Genomic DNA, 18,367 nt, shown 5'->3' on the forward strand with positions numbered 1-18,367 from the left:
CTGCCACAATTCACCTGACAAGGGGTGTGAATAATCCTACAATGGGTGCGAATTAAAATAAGATTTCCTCTTCATCCATTATCACATTCTTTGTAGATTCTAAGAGACTCCATTCATAGATTCGAATGACTACCTTATCTTAGCTCCATAGTGATCAACATATGCCATAGCCATGCCATATTCTCCATAGGATGATTAGAACGTTTTAATTTTTAGTGGTTTCCATACCATCGTTGTTGATGAACTTTCTGATCTGTCCATTTTAAACCAAATATATCAGAGGTTTTAGTATCATCTTGGGAAGAACAAATTTTTTTTTTTTTTTGAAATGGTGAATAATATTGAATAAAAGGGGGGCCCCAAGAAGGGAAAACGCAAGAATACAAAAAGAAAAAAGAAACAGAATGGGAAGAACAATTTTTAACGACGCTATTTAGGAGGGGTCTAACAAAGGAATGGTTTAGATAATCTAAATAAGTGTGCACACTGTACATTTTTCCAACCTGTATTTCAGTAGAAAGACACTCCCACAACATAAAATACCTCTTCTGATATAATCCCTTATCTTCTATTCAGCCAATTTTAACTACATGTTTTTTCAAGCCATCGATTGAATTCGTAGTCTCAGCCTTATACTCAAATCTATTGAAAAAGGGGTTTGTTGGTTAAAATATATAAAAGCAACTAAATATAACTTAAATTTCACGTTATTGTCCATACTACATATGAGTCCAACTAGAACTTTACAAGGAATTAAATAATAAAATAGTCATCCAATGGACTTAAATACAGAGGCCATGCTCCTTAGTTCACCATTCACAACCCAGCAATGGATTTTCTTCTCCATTTGCAATCACTTGCAGGGCTTATTGCCCTGGTTCTTCTCTACAAACTGTGGAGAGCCAGGACTAAGAAGAGTAAGACAAAGGAGGCACCCGAACCAGAGGGTGCCTGGCCTGTAATCGGCCACCTCCACTTGATCCGCAGCGGTGCACCCCTCTTTCGAACCCTAGCCGCCATGGCAGATAAGTACGGACCCACCTTAACCATCTGGATGGGTATGCGCCGCATCCTTATCGTGAGCAGTTGGGAGGTATATATTGTTGGAATTTTTAGTTGATAGCAATTTTCATACTGAGATTGTGTAGATTAGAGTGATTTTCAATTTCTTCCTAGATGATGCATGTGGTTCTCTTATCTAATTACATGTTATGTTAATTACATATTGTAATTTTATACATGGTCAGATTATCTAGGTTTCGGGTTTGAAGAATGTTAATTAACACAACTTTTTTAACAATTCTCTCATAGAGCATATGGGAGTTTGTTTGACCAATCTTTGTATGTTTTACTTTCTACGTACAACAGGTATCTAAGGAGTGCTTTACTACCAAAGACAAGGTTCTTGCAGATCGTCCTACCTTTGCTGCCGGCGAGCTCTTGGGCTACAACTACGCCATGGTGGGCCTCGCCCCTTATGGGCCCTACTGGCGAGAGATACGCAAGATAGCCACGCTCGAGTTGTTGTCCCACCGCCGGCTTGAATTACTCAAGCCCATCCGAGCCATGGAGATTGATACGTGCATAAAGGACTTGTATGGACTGTGGGTTAAGAACAATAGACAACCAGTTATGGTAGAGATGAAGGAATGGTTTGGGGAATTGACTATGAATTTCGTCGTGAAGATAGTCACCGGAAAAAGATACTCCGGTGAGAAGGGTGAGGGGTGCGGATTTAGACATGAGTTGAGTCAATTGCTTTACCTCGTCGGAGTTTTTGTTGTGTCCGACGTGCTACCTTTTTTGAAGTGGTTTGATCTTCAAGGTCATGAAGCTACCATGAAGAAGACAGCTAAAGAACTAGATTATGTTCTTTCCAATTGGCTGGAGGAGCATCGCCGGAAAAGAATCTCCGACAAGGGTGGTCATGTTGATCAGGATTTCATGGATGTGATGTTGTCGATCGTTGATGAAGCCAAGATCAACGATTACGATTCAGATACCATCATCAAGGCAACTTGTCTGGTACGTTGCTATTCCAAAGATTTTTTGAGAATGAAGTTCCGACTATATATCAACTTTGACTGGCTGCAATTTTATTTTTTTTTCAAACTAGTGTCTCCAAGTGGTGAGACAAGGTATGGCCCGTGAAGTGGCCAAAAACCATGAAACACAAATAAGGAAACTGGTGTCTGCAAGTGGTGAGAAGTGGCTAAAAATCAGGAAACAAAAAACTCTACTCAAAATAGGATCTATTTTTTCCTGATTTGTAGCCAGTTCTCACCCTCATCTCAATTGTTCCCCGTCACATCTCTATCCTTCTCCCACCTGCCCCACCCCTCTCTTACTACTTGGAGACACTAATTTATCATGAAAAAAATATATTCCTGACTGCTAGACATGGTGCTCGTTTGGATCCCTGGAAATTGATTTTTGTGGAAAATGAGTCACCCTCTCTCTTGTGAACTTATTTTTTCATGAAAATTTATTTTTTTAGGTAAATTGAATTGCTTCAAAACCATCCAATTCTAATTTTCAACTATAGCTAGGGGTGTCTATGGATCCACTTCGAATCAGATCCACCAATGCCTTGGTCACAATATGTTAGGACCCCTTATGGGCTCGATCTTTTCGGAGTGCTTTTCGAATCTTACTTTCTTAGTCCGGGTCATGATTCATTTCAAATTAAACAGTTCAATACAGTGTACACAGTTCAATACAGTTCAATACAGCCTACGGGTCAGGGAGATTAATCGTCGAAACAAAAAAAAAAGGAATTAAAACGTAACGTTATTTTTGTCCGTGAAAAAATAGAAACAAAAATATCTATCCCTCGTGAGTAGGCTGGCCTGACGTGCAACAGACCAGCCGCGAAAACCCTTTTGCAATGGACCTTAGCAAACCCTTTTAAGTTATCATTATAACAAGGGGTCCATCCATAATATTTAAAACATCAAACATATATGCATAATGACATGTATTATTACAGTTCACTATTATTGTCCTTTACGTACACTCAATCACTTGAAAATATTGTTCCAATTTCCTAAAGTATTCTGCTATGAAAGTGTACATATGTCTTGTAGAAAGATATGGATCATAATTAATGAATTTAATAATAGAGTAATTTACCATCAGTAACAAAACTCATCATATTTTTTAATCTTGGTTTGCCATGAATTAGAGCTTAGAGTATGAAAACGATTGAATATTAACAAGATACTTTTTGGAAGTGGTGATCGATTTTTTTTTCCAGAGTTTACTAATTCATCATATTTCAGAAGCAATGTGGGGCCCACCATTTTACACATATTTTGATGGGGCGTGGCCCACCTGTTTGACCAATGGATAGCATGGGCATGGAATACTAGTAAGGCTATAGCTACTTGGTTCTAAAGTCTGAGGCGACCTTTTGGATTGGTTTCTTTGACTGCAGAATTAAAAAAAAATAAAAAATAAAAAATCTGAGACGCCCTTGCAAAAATGGGATGAAAGAGCGCCCCAATAGATTCACTTCACCATAATGCATTTGTTGGATCCATTGGGGGCGCCCTTTCATCCCATTTTTGCAAGGGCACCTCTGAGTTTAGAATTCCTACAGTCCTTCTATTATAGTTTCTAACAACTTTGCATTCAATTTTGTAGTCTCTTATCTTAGGTGGCACTGACACTACAACCTTAACCCTAACATGGGTCCTCTCTTTACTACTTAACCATCCCCACGTGTTAAAGAAAGCCCAAGATGAGCTGGACATCCACGTAGGCAAAGATAGACAGGTGGACGAATCCGACATCAATAACCTAGTGTACCTCCAAGCTATCATCAAAGAAACAATGCGCCTCTACCCTGCCGCACCCCTCAACGTGCCACACTCAGCAATCGAAGATTGCCAAGTGGATGGCTATCATGTCCCGGCTGGGACCCGCATAATGGTGAACCTTTGGAAGTTGCAAAGGGACCCACGCGTGTGGTCGGACCCACATGAGTTCCGGCCTGAGAGATTTCTCACTAGTCATGTGGATGTGGATATAAGGGGCCAGCATTTCGAGTGCATTCCGTTTGGGTCCGGTAGAAGGTCCTGCCCGGGGATCTCGTTCGCACTGCAGGTCATGCACTTGGCACTTGCTCGTCTTCTTCATTGGTTCGATATGTCGACCCCGTCGGGTGCACCTGTTGACATGTCGGAGGGCTTAGGGCTGAACATTACCAAAGCTACCCCACTGGAAGTCCTCTTCACCGGACGACTTCCTTCCAAGCTCTATGAATAGTAGCAGGTAATAAAAATTGAAGTATTGTAAGAAGATTGCTGTTGGTTGCCTGATGATAGTTCAAGCTTCGTGTATTTTTCTTCTATCTCTGTGAAATAGTATGGGAAATGATATCTGCGCTCTTGTTAATTTAGTCTTGTTTTTATACTTCCCTAATTATTTGACTGTTGAAGTTGTAATAGATCCCCAAAAAGGCCAATTGCCTACAAAAATTGTATTTGATAAAGGAGTGCATTGTGAAAACAAAGGAGTTGTTGGGACCCAGGTAGAACTCACTCTTAAAATCTAGATGTTAAGAGGAGGGTGCCCACGTCCTTATAAGCCCATCCACACCCATTCATTCACTTCACTTTGATGTGGGATCTTCGCTTTTGTGTAGAACCCCCAATAGGAGTGTGGATATTATTTCTCTACAAAGTATAGTATTGTGGTTGAAATCTAACCACGCCACGTGGCACAAGATCCATCCAGCAACACACACAATGCGACCCCAGATCACGACATGTGGCACCACAACCCCTGCTGAACTTCTCGGCCATCTCAGAAGCCAAGAAGGACTCCAACTGACCCTCACTTCACTCCTCCGAGCCGTATATCGTCTTCTACAAGGAAGCTCCTTGACAGCTCACCGCCATCATGAACTGACCTCTCTAGGATCTGCCACATATCTATGTTTCGCCTTATTAAAGTCAGGATTCAGCCACCCGCCAATCTATCACCATCAATTTTCCTATCCTCTCGAATCATCTTCAAGGATCGTACAGGCATGCACTGTCATGCTGGCATCTCCAGCAATATACACGGTCCTTGTCACCATAACATCGCACCCAAGATACTGGAATTCCTGCCTATACAAAGGGGGACCCTCTCCAGTCAACTGACCTCTCACGGATTGCTCCTAACCTCCCATCCCCACCTCGGACGCCGGAGACGGCATTATTCAACCATCACCTCAACTACGATGTTCCATTCACTTTGAAGATCACTCGTCTGCTCATGACGGCTCCAAATACCATTGTTCGCCCATTACGACGGCTCCAAGGACCCTAGGGAGTATATGGATACATATGGTGCCATCCTATTCCTAAACGGAGCCCCAGTTGCCGTTAGAGGTGCCACCGCTGATAATTTTTCCAACAACAGCCTCTGAAAAGGTTTGTTGTCACTAGATCAAATATATATCAAGGTTGGTGCCCCATTATATATATATATATATATATATATATATATATATATATATATATAGAGAGAGAGAGAGAGAGAGAGAGAGAGAAGAGAGTTCCTGCGCTCGAGCGTAGATAGGCTTATCTGTGCTCGCTTACGGAAACAGGGGGTGGGCCCATTGGGGGGTGATCCTAACCATTCATTTGGAAGGCACCATAATGGATGGGAACCCTACCAAAAATCAGCTCCATTGGATCACCAATATGTGTCCATTTGTGGAACCAAAAATGGACAGATACTGTTTGTCCACAAATCTGTCCATTTTTGGCCCCACAAATGGACACCCTAAGGTGATCCAATGGAGCTGATTTTCGGTGGACACCCTAGCCATGAAAGGGCCCATCAAATGAATGCTTTGGATCCCACCCAAAATGTGGCCTCACCCTGTTTTTGTGCTCGAGCGCAGATAAGCCTATATGAGCTCGAGCGCAGGAACTCTATTCTCATATATGATATTGTATTTTCTCGTGATAAGGGTATTTTTGTCATTTTTAATGCTATGAAGATTATCTGATTTTTCCTTTTTAGGATACTAGTAAAAATGCACGTGCAACCATTTAGATTGTCCTTTAGTATTTAAAGGGCTTGTTAGAGCTTTTTGGGAATTGTAATAACCTTTTGACAGCCATTTAAATAGTAAATACTAAAAGACAAGAAGCTTTCGCGGAATATCAAAAGATTGCAGCGGTGATTTAATTTCCATATAAATATATCAAGTTTGATTAATGGTACGTCAATTGGTTGTGGGCCGCTTCAAAACAGTCAGAATTTTATTGGACAATGTGTTTTTTTAAAAACAATATATTCACTGCTTCAGGTGTTCAGCGAAAAAGGAGTTGATTAAGGCAATCCACTAAATTTTATTGGACAATGTATTTTTTTTAAAATAATATATTTCCAATTTCTTATTTCCACAGCAAAGAAATCTGATTTTTTTCACTATCAGATGCTGAATTAGAAATGTGAGAAATCCAAATTACAATGGAAAAAGGGCTGCAAATGTGAGAAATCCAAATCAAAATCTTCTCGGCATCCAAACGGGTCCTAATAGGATTTCATTTTTTCAAGGAGAACTGAAGATTTATTACAGAATCTTTATATTAGTTTGAAATTGGTCTGAGAATCACCTATTTCCATTATTACGACTTTTTCCTACTCATGAATCATCCTTGTTTGTCGTCTAAGCTTCTAATTTCTGCAATGTCAATGATAAAATAAACCCATCTAGAAAACTGCACTTAAAACGCCTTTGGGAGAAGCTTCCGCATGACGCTAGCATTCCTCTTTGATCTTTTCTGGATAAGTGAAATAAAGCTTACTGTGAGAACAAACAAAACAAACATAAGGCAGTGCTATTAAAGCTCACATCTAAAATATGTGCATTCAAAAAATAAGAGAGAGTAAAATGTAAGCTAAGTTTAGGTGATGAAATATTTTAAGAACAAAAATAGGTCCTCATGTAGAAGAAATAGACAGAGTAATTAGTCACAAAAAGACAAGTTTATGCAACGACGACGTTATTGAATATTTTATTATTTCTCACATCTCTTTTGGCTTAGAACGGCTACGTCATTGAATATTTTATTATTTCTTACATCTCTTTTGGCTGCGAACGTCGTCGGAATATCAAGTATGCTGTCGAATTTTCTTAGTTCAAACATGTGTTGCAAATGTATCGAGTATGCCACCGGAATATCGAGTACGCCGTCGGAATATCAAGTACGCTGTCGGATGTTCTGGGTTCAAACATGTGTTCGAAACGTATCGAGTAAGCCGACGGAATATCGAGAACGAAGCCGGAATATCAAGTACACTGTTGGATTTGTTAGGTTCAAATATGTGTTCCAAACATATCGAGTATGCCGCCGGATTCTGGAGTACGCCACCGGAATCTTAAGTACATAAAAATACTTTCACTTGTCAAGGATCAAACAGTCTCTGCTTATTGTAGACGACAACGATTAAAACGAACCCGACGCTTTTTTAGGTTCAAACATATGTTCAAACGAACGAATATGATGACAGCTAAGATCAAATACATTAAATCTAACTTTAAGATAATGATTGACGTTACTGTCATCATGTCAGAAGGGTATTGTGGTCTTTTTCTCGCCCATTTTTTTAAGAATCACCTTTTCTAAAAAGATTTTGGGTGTGTACGGCAACACTTGTCATCCACCCCTATAGAATCGGGTAGAAATGGATCTATGATAATCGAAGTAAGCGACTCCCAGTCGTGCCTCAGATTTTCATCCTTTTTTGGGGAAATGGGCTTAGCGGGTCTAGTTTGCAGCTTGCAGAACTACCTTTTTTGGATTTTATTGCGCTACATTCGAGCACCTACAAAATGGGCAGCAACCATTTAAATTATGGTTGCGAACACGCCCTTTACTTATTGAAAATTATTTCTAGTAAGTTAATTTCCAGATGCTACTACGAAAGCATAAGGTATAATCAAAGAAAAGGATAAACATATCATTTAAGCACTCTACAAAATGATAAATTTTGTTCAAACACTTAGTTTTCATATCGAAACTTTCAACTAATTTTGATGTGAGACGCATTAATATTGAATTTCATACGAGAAGAAAACATAGCATTAAATCCATTGTCTCACGGATATGATCGGTTCGGCCAAGCATATCAGCACGCATGCATAATGTTCAGCGGTTGGTCAATTTTAGAGAATTTTGGCCCTGTTTGGATTACAAGAAAGACATTGTCGACGGAATTTTTTTTTTTTTTTGGAGAACTTTTTTCTTCTCACAATTTTTAGGAAAATGATATGATTATAGTTGATCTAGAGAAAATCATCATACATTGAAACTCTTTCTAATTAAAAATTAGGATCGGTTCGAGTTATTTTTTCTGTGCATACAAAGAAGTCATAACTTTTATAAATATTTTTCATTTCCAAAAAATTTCCAATAATCCAAAAGCCCCAACAATGAGCTTTCGTGAAAATCAACCTGTGGATTCAGTGTATAACTTGAAATCATCGTTGTCCCAGTGTTTACATTCCAATGAGGGATTTCATAAAACACTGACAGGCATCCGATGAGGGATTTCATAAAACACTAACTCACATTACCTTGAAATGAGTCTGGGAAGAAGATGAAGGGATGTAGTATGTTTTTTTAGGTTTTGCCTGGTGACAACTGGCAGGGCATAACGAAGAAATTGATGAAAGACTCTAGAGATCTATTTAAATAAAAGACCCAATTCGAGGAAATTGAAGAAAAGAACACCCAGAACCAAAATTTGTGATAGGAAAAAGCCAAAAAGAACCGAAAAATCGAAATCCTCTTTTAGAAGAGAAAAGCGCACAATCAAAATCCTCCTACAAAAAAAAAATTAATAATCCCTGTTTGAGGAAATCCCCTAAAATTTGGTCATCCTAAAAACCAAAACAAAACTCAGGATCCCTAATTAAAATCCATCCATTTAAAGTGAAAAAATGAAAAACAAAAGGAAGCAAGAAAACTCATCTTTGGTTTGTTTGCCGGAGGGAGAATAGCCTGGTTCGGAATCCATATATAGTTCTTCCTAGTCTCCTTCTTTAATAAATGAAAAATAAAAATAAAATATATTTATGTTCAAAGAGAAAACGATACCCAGAGTAGGACATAGAAGAGAAGCAAAAACAAAAGCATGTAACGAGACTTTGAGAGGAGAGGCGGTGAGAAGGAGGCGGTTGAGAGCAGTGGAGTTTTTAGGAAGGGAATCCAGCGAATGCCAAACGGGCAGATAATAGGATTTCGTTTGGAGTCTTTGGACGGACATGTAAGGGTCATTGGCATTGGAATTGACAAAAATTGCCATCAGAAATTGGATACACAGTGAACTTTTCCTAAAATACAATAAGATGTAGAAAGAATTTAAGCAAAAGTTGGGAATGAAAGCGATAACTTTTGGATGTTCTCCAAGGGCAAAGTAAGTGACCGGGATGACAAATATACCCCTGCAAAATTGAGCAGGGCGGAGACAAATGTACGGTATGGCCCGTACAATAGGATGATCCAAACCGTCCATTAGATGGGCCACTGCCTACATAGGTTGTGCCCCAAAAATAATTTTAATAGGTTGATCCGAACCCTCCGATCTATAGAGGGTTATAGGTTGATCCAAACCGTCCATGTGATGGAACCATGGTTTTAAATTTCGATCTGAAATTTCAGTAATTTCGGTCCTAAATTTCGATTAACTGCCATTATTTATTAAAACAAAAAGTGTTACAAAATTTCGGCCGAAATTTCGGAATTCAAAATTTCAGTTCGGTCTGAAATTATGAAAATTCGGTCCGGAATTTAGAACCAAATTACCAAATTTCGGACCGAAATTTTGGTTTTCGGTGAGGTTCGAAATGGTTACCGAAACCAAAATTTTAAATCGTGGATGGAACACACCATCAATCGGTTGTGCCCGTAAAATCATTTCCATAGGTTGAGCGTAGCCCTCCAATCGATATAGGCTGATCCTAGCCCTCCAATCGATAGAGGTTTCCATAATTGTTGTTCCTCTTCAGGTGCCGGAATCCGTCAATATTTTGCAAGTGTCCTTCATGAGTAATAAAAGTAGTTCTTTCGTCATTGTCATATGACTTTACCTCTTCTTGGTAGTTTTTTGCCGTAATTGTCATAGACAGGTACCATGTGTCGGTACTTTTCATATGTAGATTACGATTTTACCCTTAAATAATTTCTCATAGAGATAGATGTTAGATATCAGGAAAGGGGTTAATGGTAAAAGAAAAAGTTAAGGGCATTATTTTTGGACATTTGCGCTAGGGTATTTATTGCCCAACATGAATGCCGAGAATACCCCTAAAGAAAATCAGAAATGTCAATGCAAAAGGTATTGTGCTGGGCTGTGGGACATGAATGGAAATAACAAAAAAGTGAGGATAACTTTAACGAAAAAGTGAGGATTACTTTAACCTCTGATTCACGCTTTATATAATATAGTATAAGGATTTTCCTCATTTTTTCATGAGATAAGGTTTCTTTGGTAATTTTTCGTAATGAGAGAAGAAGCTACCGAATCATAACTTATAAGTTCTACCCATTTTGTGAAAGAGTCATAGGTGGGCTGTGGGCATTTTAACAAGAGAATAAGATCTTTGGGGGAGTCAGTGGACTAAATCTTGAACCTCATTGCTAACTTGGGTTTTGAGAGTGGAAGCCAAGAATCGAGTAGGACTAATGGGTTACTCCTCAAGTTTCCTGGGGTTCTTTAAAGTCAATGGGGACTAACCACCCTCATAAAGGAATTCTTTACCAAATCTGTGGATCAGAGTTTTAGCATAATTTTTTTAAGCATGTCTATTTAGGACGGGTCTAACAAAGGAGTGGTTTAGATCATCTAAGTGTGCCCCACTGTACATTTTTCACTAGAAATATACTCCCACAACATAAACAATCTCTTCTGATAGAATCCCTGATCTTCTCTTCAGCCAATTCTAACCACATGTGTTTTTCAAGCCATCGATAGAACTTCCTGTCACGTAGTTTCAGCCTTACACTCAATTCTGTTGAAATAGCTGTTTGTGGTTTAAAATATTAGTAATTAAATATCTTAAATTTCACGCTACTATTTGTTCATCTAGAACTTTCACAATGGTTTAAATAATAAAATCGTCATCCAATGGATTTAAATAAAGGCCGTGCTCCTTAGATCAGCACTCACAACCCAGCTATGGACTTCAATCAATTGCTGGGATTCTTGTCATGGTTCTTCTCTACAAACTGTGGATAGCTAGGACTAAAAGTAAGACCAAGGAGGCACCCGAACCAGCTGGTGCGTGGCCTATAATCGGCCACCTCCACTTGCTCGGTGGCAGTGCACCGCTCTTTCAAAACCTAGGAGCCATGGCCGATAAGTACGGACCCACCTTAACCATCTGGCTCGGTATGCGCCGCACCCTTATCATGAGCAGTTGGGAGGTATTGTTGGAATGTTTAGTTAATTGATAGCAATTTTCATATATAGAGATTGGGTAGATTAGAGTATTTTCAATTTCTCCTTAGATGACGCATGATGTTCTCCGCTCTAATTACAAGTTATGTTAATTACATATGTTAATAGCTTTAGTATTCCTCTTATAACATTCTAAAGCTATTTAACACATTATTTCAAAGGCTACTGATATTGGCTCTACAAAGTTTTAATAATTGCATAAACTCAGCTTGTGTTTTCAATTTTAGTTGGCTTGTAAGAGCTTTTTGGTAACTGTCATAACCTTTTGACATCTCTTTAAACACTAAAAGACAAGATGCATGCATTAATGAAAATATTAAAACATGGTAGTGCTGATATCATTTCCCTATTTCAAATAATCATATTTAAGGTTAAAACCATTTGCATAGGTATCCGGAGAAGCCCTTAATGCCTCCAACTTTATTCTATCTATAGCTATTACCATTCTTAATCACATGTGTGCAATCCATTAATCAGATGATTGGCTTTGTCATATGTATAACCGTAATTACTATATTCTAGTCAATTCACGAAATGGGCTACTATTATAATATAGAGCGTCTAGGTGATTTCGCAAATTTCATTTTGATGTCTCCTTTTTCTCAGGATAAAAGAGGTGACATCATAGTGGGGTTTAAGTTATTCAATTAATTCATCCCATGGGTGGCTTTTCTCCGAGGGGCCTTAAAATAAGATTTGTGAACTTGCCTTGGACACTCTTATATTATAATAATTGCCGATCAAGTAAACTCGAATGGGCTTAAGTTTGCTTCATAGATCCGCCAATATTTTCTTTCCTTTTTTCCTTTTTTTCGGGTTATTTTTCAAATGACTTTCGATCATTGATAGAAAATAGGATTTGTGTGGTTCCGATTGGTTTGTATGTCCACATATTAGAACCTTATGTGGACGTACTAGCATTTTGTAGAAAAAGTTCAATTAATAAATTTGTTGGGGTTCCACCCAAAAGCAAATCATCCCACATCAGAAAAAATGAGTGGATGTGGATGGGTTATAAGGGAATGGGCACCCTCCCTCTTAAAGCTAGCTTTTAGGGGTGAGTTCTATCCAATTAAATTCCCTAACAAATGGTATCAGAGCTCAAGGCGAGGTGACCCCTGTTTGCCTCTGAGGATAGAAATATCCCTCGGGAAAGATCTCGGAAGCCCCGATGTAGAATCTCGTGGCTCCCACGTTGCCATCGTGCACCCCTGTTAACGTGATTTGGAATCAAAAACCGTTAAAGTCTGCCACAATTCACCTTATAAGGGGTGTGAATAATCCTACAATGGGTGCGAATTTATCATCTCCCATTCGAATAATAAGATGTCCTCTTCATCCATTATCACATTCTTTGTAGATTCTCAGAGACTCCATTCATAGATTGGAATGACTACCTTATCTTAGCTCCATAGTGATCAACATATGCCATAGCCATGCCATATTCTCCATAGGATGATTAGAACGTTTTAATTTTTAGTGGTTTCCATACCATAGTTGTTGATGAACTTTCTGATCTATCCATTTTACACCAAATATATCAGAGGATTTAGTAGCATCTTGGGAAGAACAATTTTTAACGACGCTATTTAGGACGGGTCTAACAAAGGAATGGTTTAGATAATCTAAATAAGTGTGCCACACTGTACATTTTTCCAACCTGTACTTCAGTAGAAATACACTCCCACAACATAAAATACCTCCAGGGCCCGTTTGGATGCCATGAAGATTTTGATTTGGATTTCTCACATTTGCAGCCCTTTTTGCGTTTTAATTTGGATCGGATCAAATTCTTAGATTTCTAATTCAGCACCTGACAGTGAAAAAAAAAATCAGATTTCTAAATTTGCTGTGGAAATTAGAAATTAGAAATCGATAGATCTGGCAGTTTCCTTCACCCTCTTTGCTCCTCAACCTCTCCCCTCCACTACAAAGTACCCCCTTCCCTCTCTGTCTCCCTCTACATGAGCTGCTGGATCTATTCAATTTGTATTGAAAACTCAATTCCAAATCCAAATAGAAAATGGGAGGTATCCAAACGGGCCCCTACTGATATAATCCCTGATCTTCTATTCAGCCAATTTTAACAACATGTTTTTTCAAGCAATCGATAGAATTCGTAGTCTCAGCCTCACACTCAAATCTATTAAAAAAGCGGTTTGTTGGTTAAAATATATAAAAGCAACTAAATAAAACTTAAATCTCACGTTATTGTCCATACTACATATGAGTCCAACGGGAACTCTACAAGGAATTAAATAATAAAATAGTCATCCAATGGACTTAAATACAGAGGCCATGCTCCTTAGTTCACCATTCACAACCCAGCAATGGATTTTCTTCTCTATTTGCAATCACTTGCTGGGCTTATTGCCGTGGTTCTTCTCTACAAACTGTGGAGAGCCAGGACTAAGAAGAGTAAAACCAAGGAGGCACCCGAACCAGCGGGTGCCTGGCCTGTAATCGGCCACCTCCACTTGCTCGGCGGCGGTGCACCCCTCTTTCGAACCCTAGCCGCCATGGCAGATAAGTACGGACCCACCTTAACCATCTGGATGGGTATGCGCCGCATCCTTATCGTGAGCAGTTGGGAGGTATATATTGTTGGAATTTTTAGTTGATAGCAATTTTCATACTGAGATTGTGTAGATTAGAGTGACTTTCAATTTCTTCCTAGATGATGCATGAGGTTCTCTTATCTAATTACATGTTATGTTAATTACATATTGTAATTTTATACATGGTCAGATTATCTAGGTTTCGGGTTTGAAAAATGTTAATTAACACAACTTTTTTAACAATTCTCTCATAGAGCATATGGGAGCTTGTTTGACCAATCTTTGTATGTTTTACTTTCTACGTACAACAGGTATCTAAGGAGTGCTTTACTACCAAAGACAAGGTTCTTGCAGATCGTCCTACCTTTGCCGCCGGTGAGCTCTTGGGCTACAACTACGCCATGGTGGGCCTCGCCCCTTATGGGCCCTACTGGCGAGAGATACGCAAGATAACCACGCTCGAGTTGTTGTCCCACCGCCGGCTTGAATTACTCAAGCCCATCCGAGCCATGGAGATTGATACGTGCATAAAGGACTTGTATGGACTGTGGGTTAAGAACAATAGACAACCAGTTATGGTAGAGATGAAGGAATGGTTTGGGGAATTGACTATGAATGTTGTCGTGAAGATAGTCACCGGAAAAAGATACTCCGGTGAGAAGGGTGAGGGGAGCGGATTTAGACATGAGTTGAGTCAATTGCTTTACCTCGTCGGAGTTTTTGTTGTGTCCGATGTGCTACCTTTTTTGAAGTGGTTTGATCTTCAAGGTCATGAAGCTACCATGAAGAAGACAGCTAAAGAATTAGATTATGTTCTTTCCAATTGGCTGGAGGAGCATCGCCGGAAAAGAATCTCCGACGAGGGTGGTCATGTTGATCAGGATTTCATGGATGTGATGTTGTCGATCGTTGATGAAGCCAAGATCAACGATTACGATTCAGATACCATCATCAAGGCAACTTGTCTGGTACGTTGCTATTCCAAAGACTTTGAGAATGAAGTGCAGACTATATCATGGTTTTAAATTTCGACCAAAATCCGAAATTCCAGATTTCGGTCGAAATCAGAATGAAGTGCAGACTATATCGTGGTTTTAAATTTCGGATTTCGGTGGAGACCGACACCGAAATTGACCAAAACCGAAACGGTCATTTATTTCGGCCGAAATTTCGGTGTTTCCGAAATTTGATAAAAAAAAAATGTTTTTTAATATTAATTTAATATTTTACCGAAATTTCGACCTAAATTAAATATTAAATAAAATAATCATTTCGGGTTGTGTACCAGATTTCGACCGAAATTTTGAAATTCCTTAGTCCGAAACCCGTACCGAAACTTTTATTTTAAACCTTGGACTATATATCAACTTTGAGTGGCTACAATATATATTTTTTTTTTCCAACTAGTGTCTCCAAGTCATAATTCAAAATATTTGTTTTTTTGTCCATTTTTCCTAACATTTTCAATAAAACCTTCTCGTAAAATATTTTAATAATGTTTTCGGTTATATTAGTAGATGCAATTCAAACCGTGAAAATGGTTCTTTATTGATTGAATATCTTGTCTTGAATGAATAAGAAATGTCTTCCCCGTGGACAAGTCATACACCATGACAAACTACCTAAATTTATAGGATAAGTCTTTGAAAGAGAATGATTTTCACCCCTTTTCTTCCCCTGGCCACCCCTTGTAGGCTTGTAGCCTGAAAACTAGTAGTCATAAATACACATGAGGAGGTGGCCCGGGAAAGGAAAAGGGGGAAAATATATCACTTCCCTCTTTTAAAATGGGATTCTGTTTTCGTAAGCAAGACAAAAATACATTTCAAGGGTCAATGTACATAATACTATTATTTTTGTCATCGTCTAATACCGATGCCGGTCAGTGTTACTATCTTGCTAATACGATGCTGGATGGGCCCACACAAAAAGATTTTTTAGCTAAAACCAACCTTTCAACCCTGAATTAAGGGACTTGGGAATTAAATACAGAAGGCACCACATGGAAGACTACATGAGGGAGTTAATTAACTATCCATTTTGCTCTCAACTCAACTCAACAAAACCTTTGTCCCAAACTAGATGGGGTCGGCTAACTATCCATTTTGCTAATAGTTAGCAAATCCCTAGTTAATATATGTAGCACTATCTAGCATATCTCCAAAACTCTTAATTTTAAGTTAGGGAATTGCTAGCGTCCATAGCAATAGGGTTTTCGCGGCAGGTCTGTCGCACATCAGACCAGCCACCTCGTCAATGGAGACAACCGCTTTTGTCTCCATTCACGAGTTGGCTAGTGTGACGTGCAACAGACCAGCCGCGAAAACCCTTTTGCAATGGACCTTAGCAAACCCTTTTAAGTTATCATTATAACAAGGGGTCCATCCATAATAATTAAAACATCAAATGACATTAAATTCCTTCGATAAATGTAACTGGAAATTTTTTTATTAAGTTCTAAACTTTAAAAAAATAAGAAAAGAATCCCAAAATTTAGGAATCAGTTTCCTCAATTCAAGAAACGGGTTTCAAAATCTGGTTTATTATATAATGTGGGGCCCACCATTTTACACATATTTTGATGGGGCCTGGCCCACCTGTTTGACCAATGGATAGCATGGGCATGGAATACTAGTAAGGCTATAGTTACTTGGTTCTAAAGTCTGAGCCGACCTTTTGGATTGGTTTCTTTGACTGCAGAATTTTCAAAAAAAAAAAAATTTCTGACGCCCTTGTAAAAATGGGATGAAAGAGCGCCCCAATAGATCCACTTCACCATAGTGCATTTGTTGGATCCATTGGGGGCGCCCTTTCATCCCATTTTTGCAAGGGCACCACTGAGTTTAGAATTCCTACAGTACTTCTATTATAGTTTCTAACAACTTTGCATTCAATTTTGTAGTCTCTTATCTTAGGTGGCACTGACACTACAACCTTAACCCTGACATGGATCCTCTCTTTACTACTTAACCATCCCCACGTGTTAAAGAAAGCCCAAGATGAGTTGGACATCCACGTAGGCAAAGATAGACAGGTGGACGAATCCGACATCAATAATCTAGTGTACCTCCAAGCGATCATCAAAGAAACAATGCGCCTCTACCCTGCTGCACCCCTCAATGTGCCACACTCAGCAATCGAAGATTGCCAAGTGGACGGCTATCATGTCCCGGCTGGGACCCGCATAATGGTGAACCTTTGGAAGTTGCAAAGGGACCCACGCGTGTGGTCGGACCCACAAGAGTTCCGGCCTGAGAGATTTCTCACTACTCATGTGGATGTGGATATAAGGGGCCAGCATTTCGAGTGCATTCCGTTTGGGTCCGGTAGAAGGTCCTGCCCGGGGATCTCGTTCGCACTGCAGGTCATGCACTTGGCGCTTGCTCGTCTTCTTCATGGGTTCGATATGTCGACCCCGTCGGGTGCACCTGTTGACATGTCGGAGGGCTTAGGGCTGAACATTACCAAAGCTACCCCACTGGAAGTCCTCTTCACCGGACGACTTCCTTCCAAGCTCAATGAATAGTAGCGGGTAATAAAAATTGAAGTAATGTAAGAAGATTGCTGTTGGTTGCCTGATGATAGTTCAAGCTTCGTGTATTTTTCTTCTATCTATGTGAAATAGTATGGGAAATGATATCTGCGCTCTTGTTAATTTAGTCTTGGTTTTATACTTCCCAAATTATTTAACTGTTGAAGTTGTAATAGATCCCCAGAAAGGTCAATGGACTATAAAAATTGTATTTGATAAAGGAGTGCATTGTGAAAACAAGGGAGTTGTTGGGACCCAGGTAGAACTCACTCTTAAAATCTAGATGTTAAGAGGAGGGTGCCCAGGTCCTTGTAAGCCCATCCACACCCATTCGTTCACTTCACTTTGATGTGGGATCTTCGCTTTTGTGTAGAACCCCCAACAGGAGTGTGGATATTATTTCTCAACAAAGTATAGTATTGGGGTTGGAATCTAACCACGCCACGTGGCACAAGATCCGTCCAGCAACACACACAATGCGACCCCAGATCACGACATGTGGCACCACAACCCCTGCTGAACTTCTCGGCCATCTCAGAAGCCAAGACCGACTCCAACTAACCCTCACTTCACTCCTCCGAGCCGTATAACGTCTTCTACAAGGAAGCTCCTTGACAGCTCACCGTCATCATGAACTGACCTCTCTAGGATCTGCCACATATCTATGTTTCGCCTTATTAAAGTCAGGATTCAGCCACCCGCCAATCTATCACCACCAGTTTTCCTATCCGGTCGAATCATCGTCAAGGATCGTACAGGCATGCACTGTCATGCTGGCATCTCCAGCAATATACACGGTCCTTGTCAC

The 18,367-nt window shown here is 39.5% G+C and overlaps 2 protein-coding genes across 3 annotated transcripts; both read left to right on the plus strand.

The window, feature by feature from the left end:
• Positions 1-723: 723 nt before the first annotated feature.
• On the plus strand, positions 724-4,416 carry LOC143875859 (cytochrome P450 CYP82D47-like). Its single transcript, XM_077377449.1, has 3 exons — positions 724-1,093; positions 1,369-2,025; positions 3,646-4,416. The coding sequence occupies exons 1-3, from the start codon at positions 830-832 to the stop codon at positions 4,267-4,269; spliced, it is 1,545 nt and encodes a 514-aa protein (XP_077233564.1). The 5' UTR covers positions 724-829; the 3' UTR covers positions 4,270-4,416.
• A 6,700-nt stretch (positions 4,417-11,116) lies between these two features.
• LOC143875494 (cytochrome P450 CYP82D47-like) lies at positions 11,117-17,664 on the plus strand. Of its 2 annotated transcripts, none has more exons than XM_077377060.1 (3): positions 11,117-11,435; positions 14,339-14,995; positions 16,930-17,664. In XM_077377060.1, the coding sequence occupies exons 1-3, from the start codon at positions 11,220-11,222 to the stop codon at positions 17,551-17,553; spliced, it is 1,497 nt and encodes a 498-aa protein (XP_077233175.1). In that variant the 5' UTR covers positions 11,117-11,219; the 3' UTR covers positions 17,554-17,664. The 2 variants fall into 2 exon arrangements, with proteins under 2 accessions (XP_077233175.1, XP_077233174.1); XM_077377059.1 differs by lacking the exon at positions 11,117-11,435 and adding an exon at positions 13,626-14,063.
• Positions 17,665-18,367: the final 703 nt, after the last annotated feature.

This window comes from Tasmannia lanceolata, unplaced genomic scaffold (genome assembly GCF_043159265.1).
Source record: "Tasmannia lanceolata isolate RefF3 unplaced genomic scaffold, GAP_Taslan_0.1 ptg000004l, whole genome shotgun sequence".
Taxonomy (NCBI): Eukaryota; Viridiplantae; Streptophyta; class Magnoliopsida; order Canellales; family Winteraceae; genus Tasmannia; species Tasmannia lanceolata.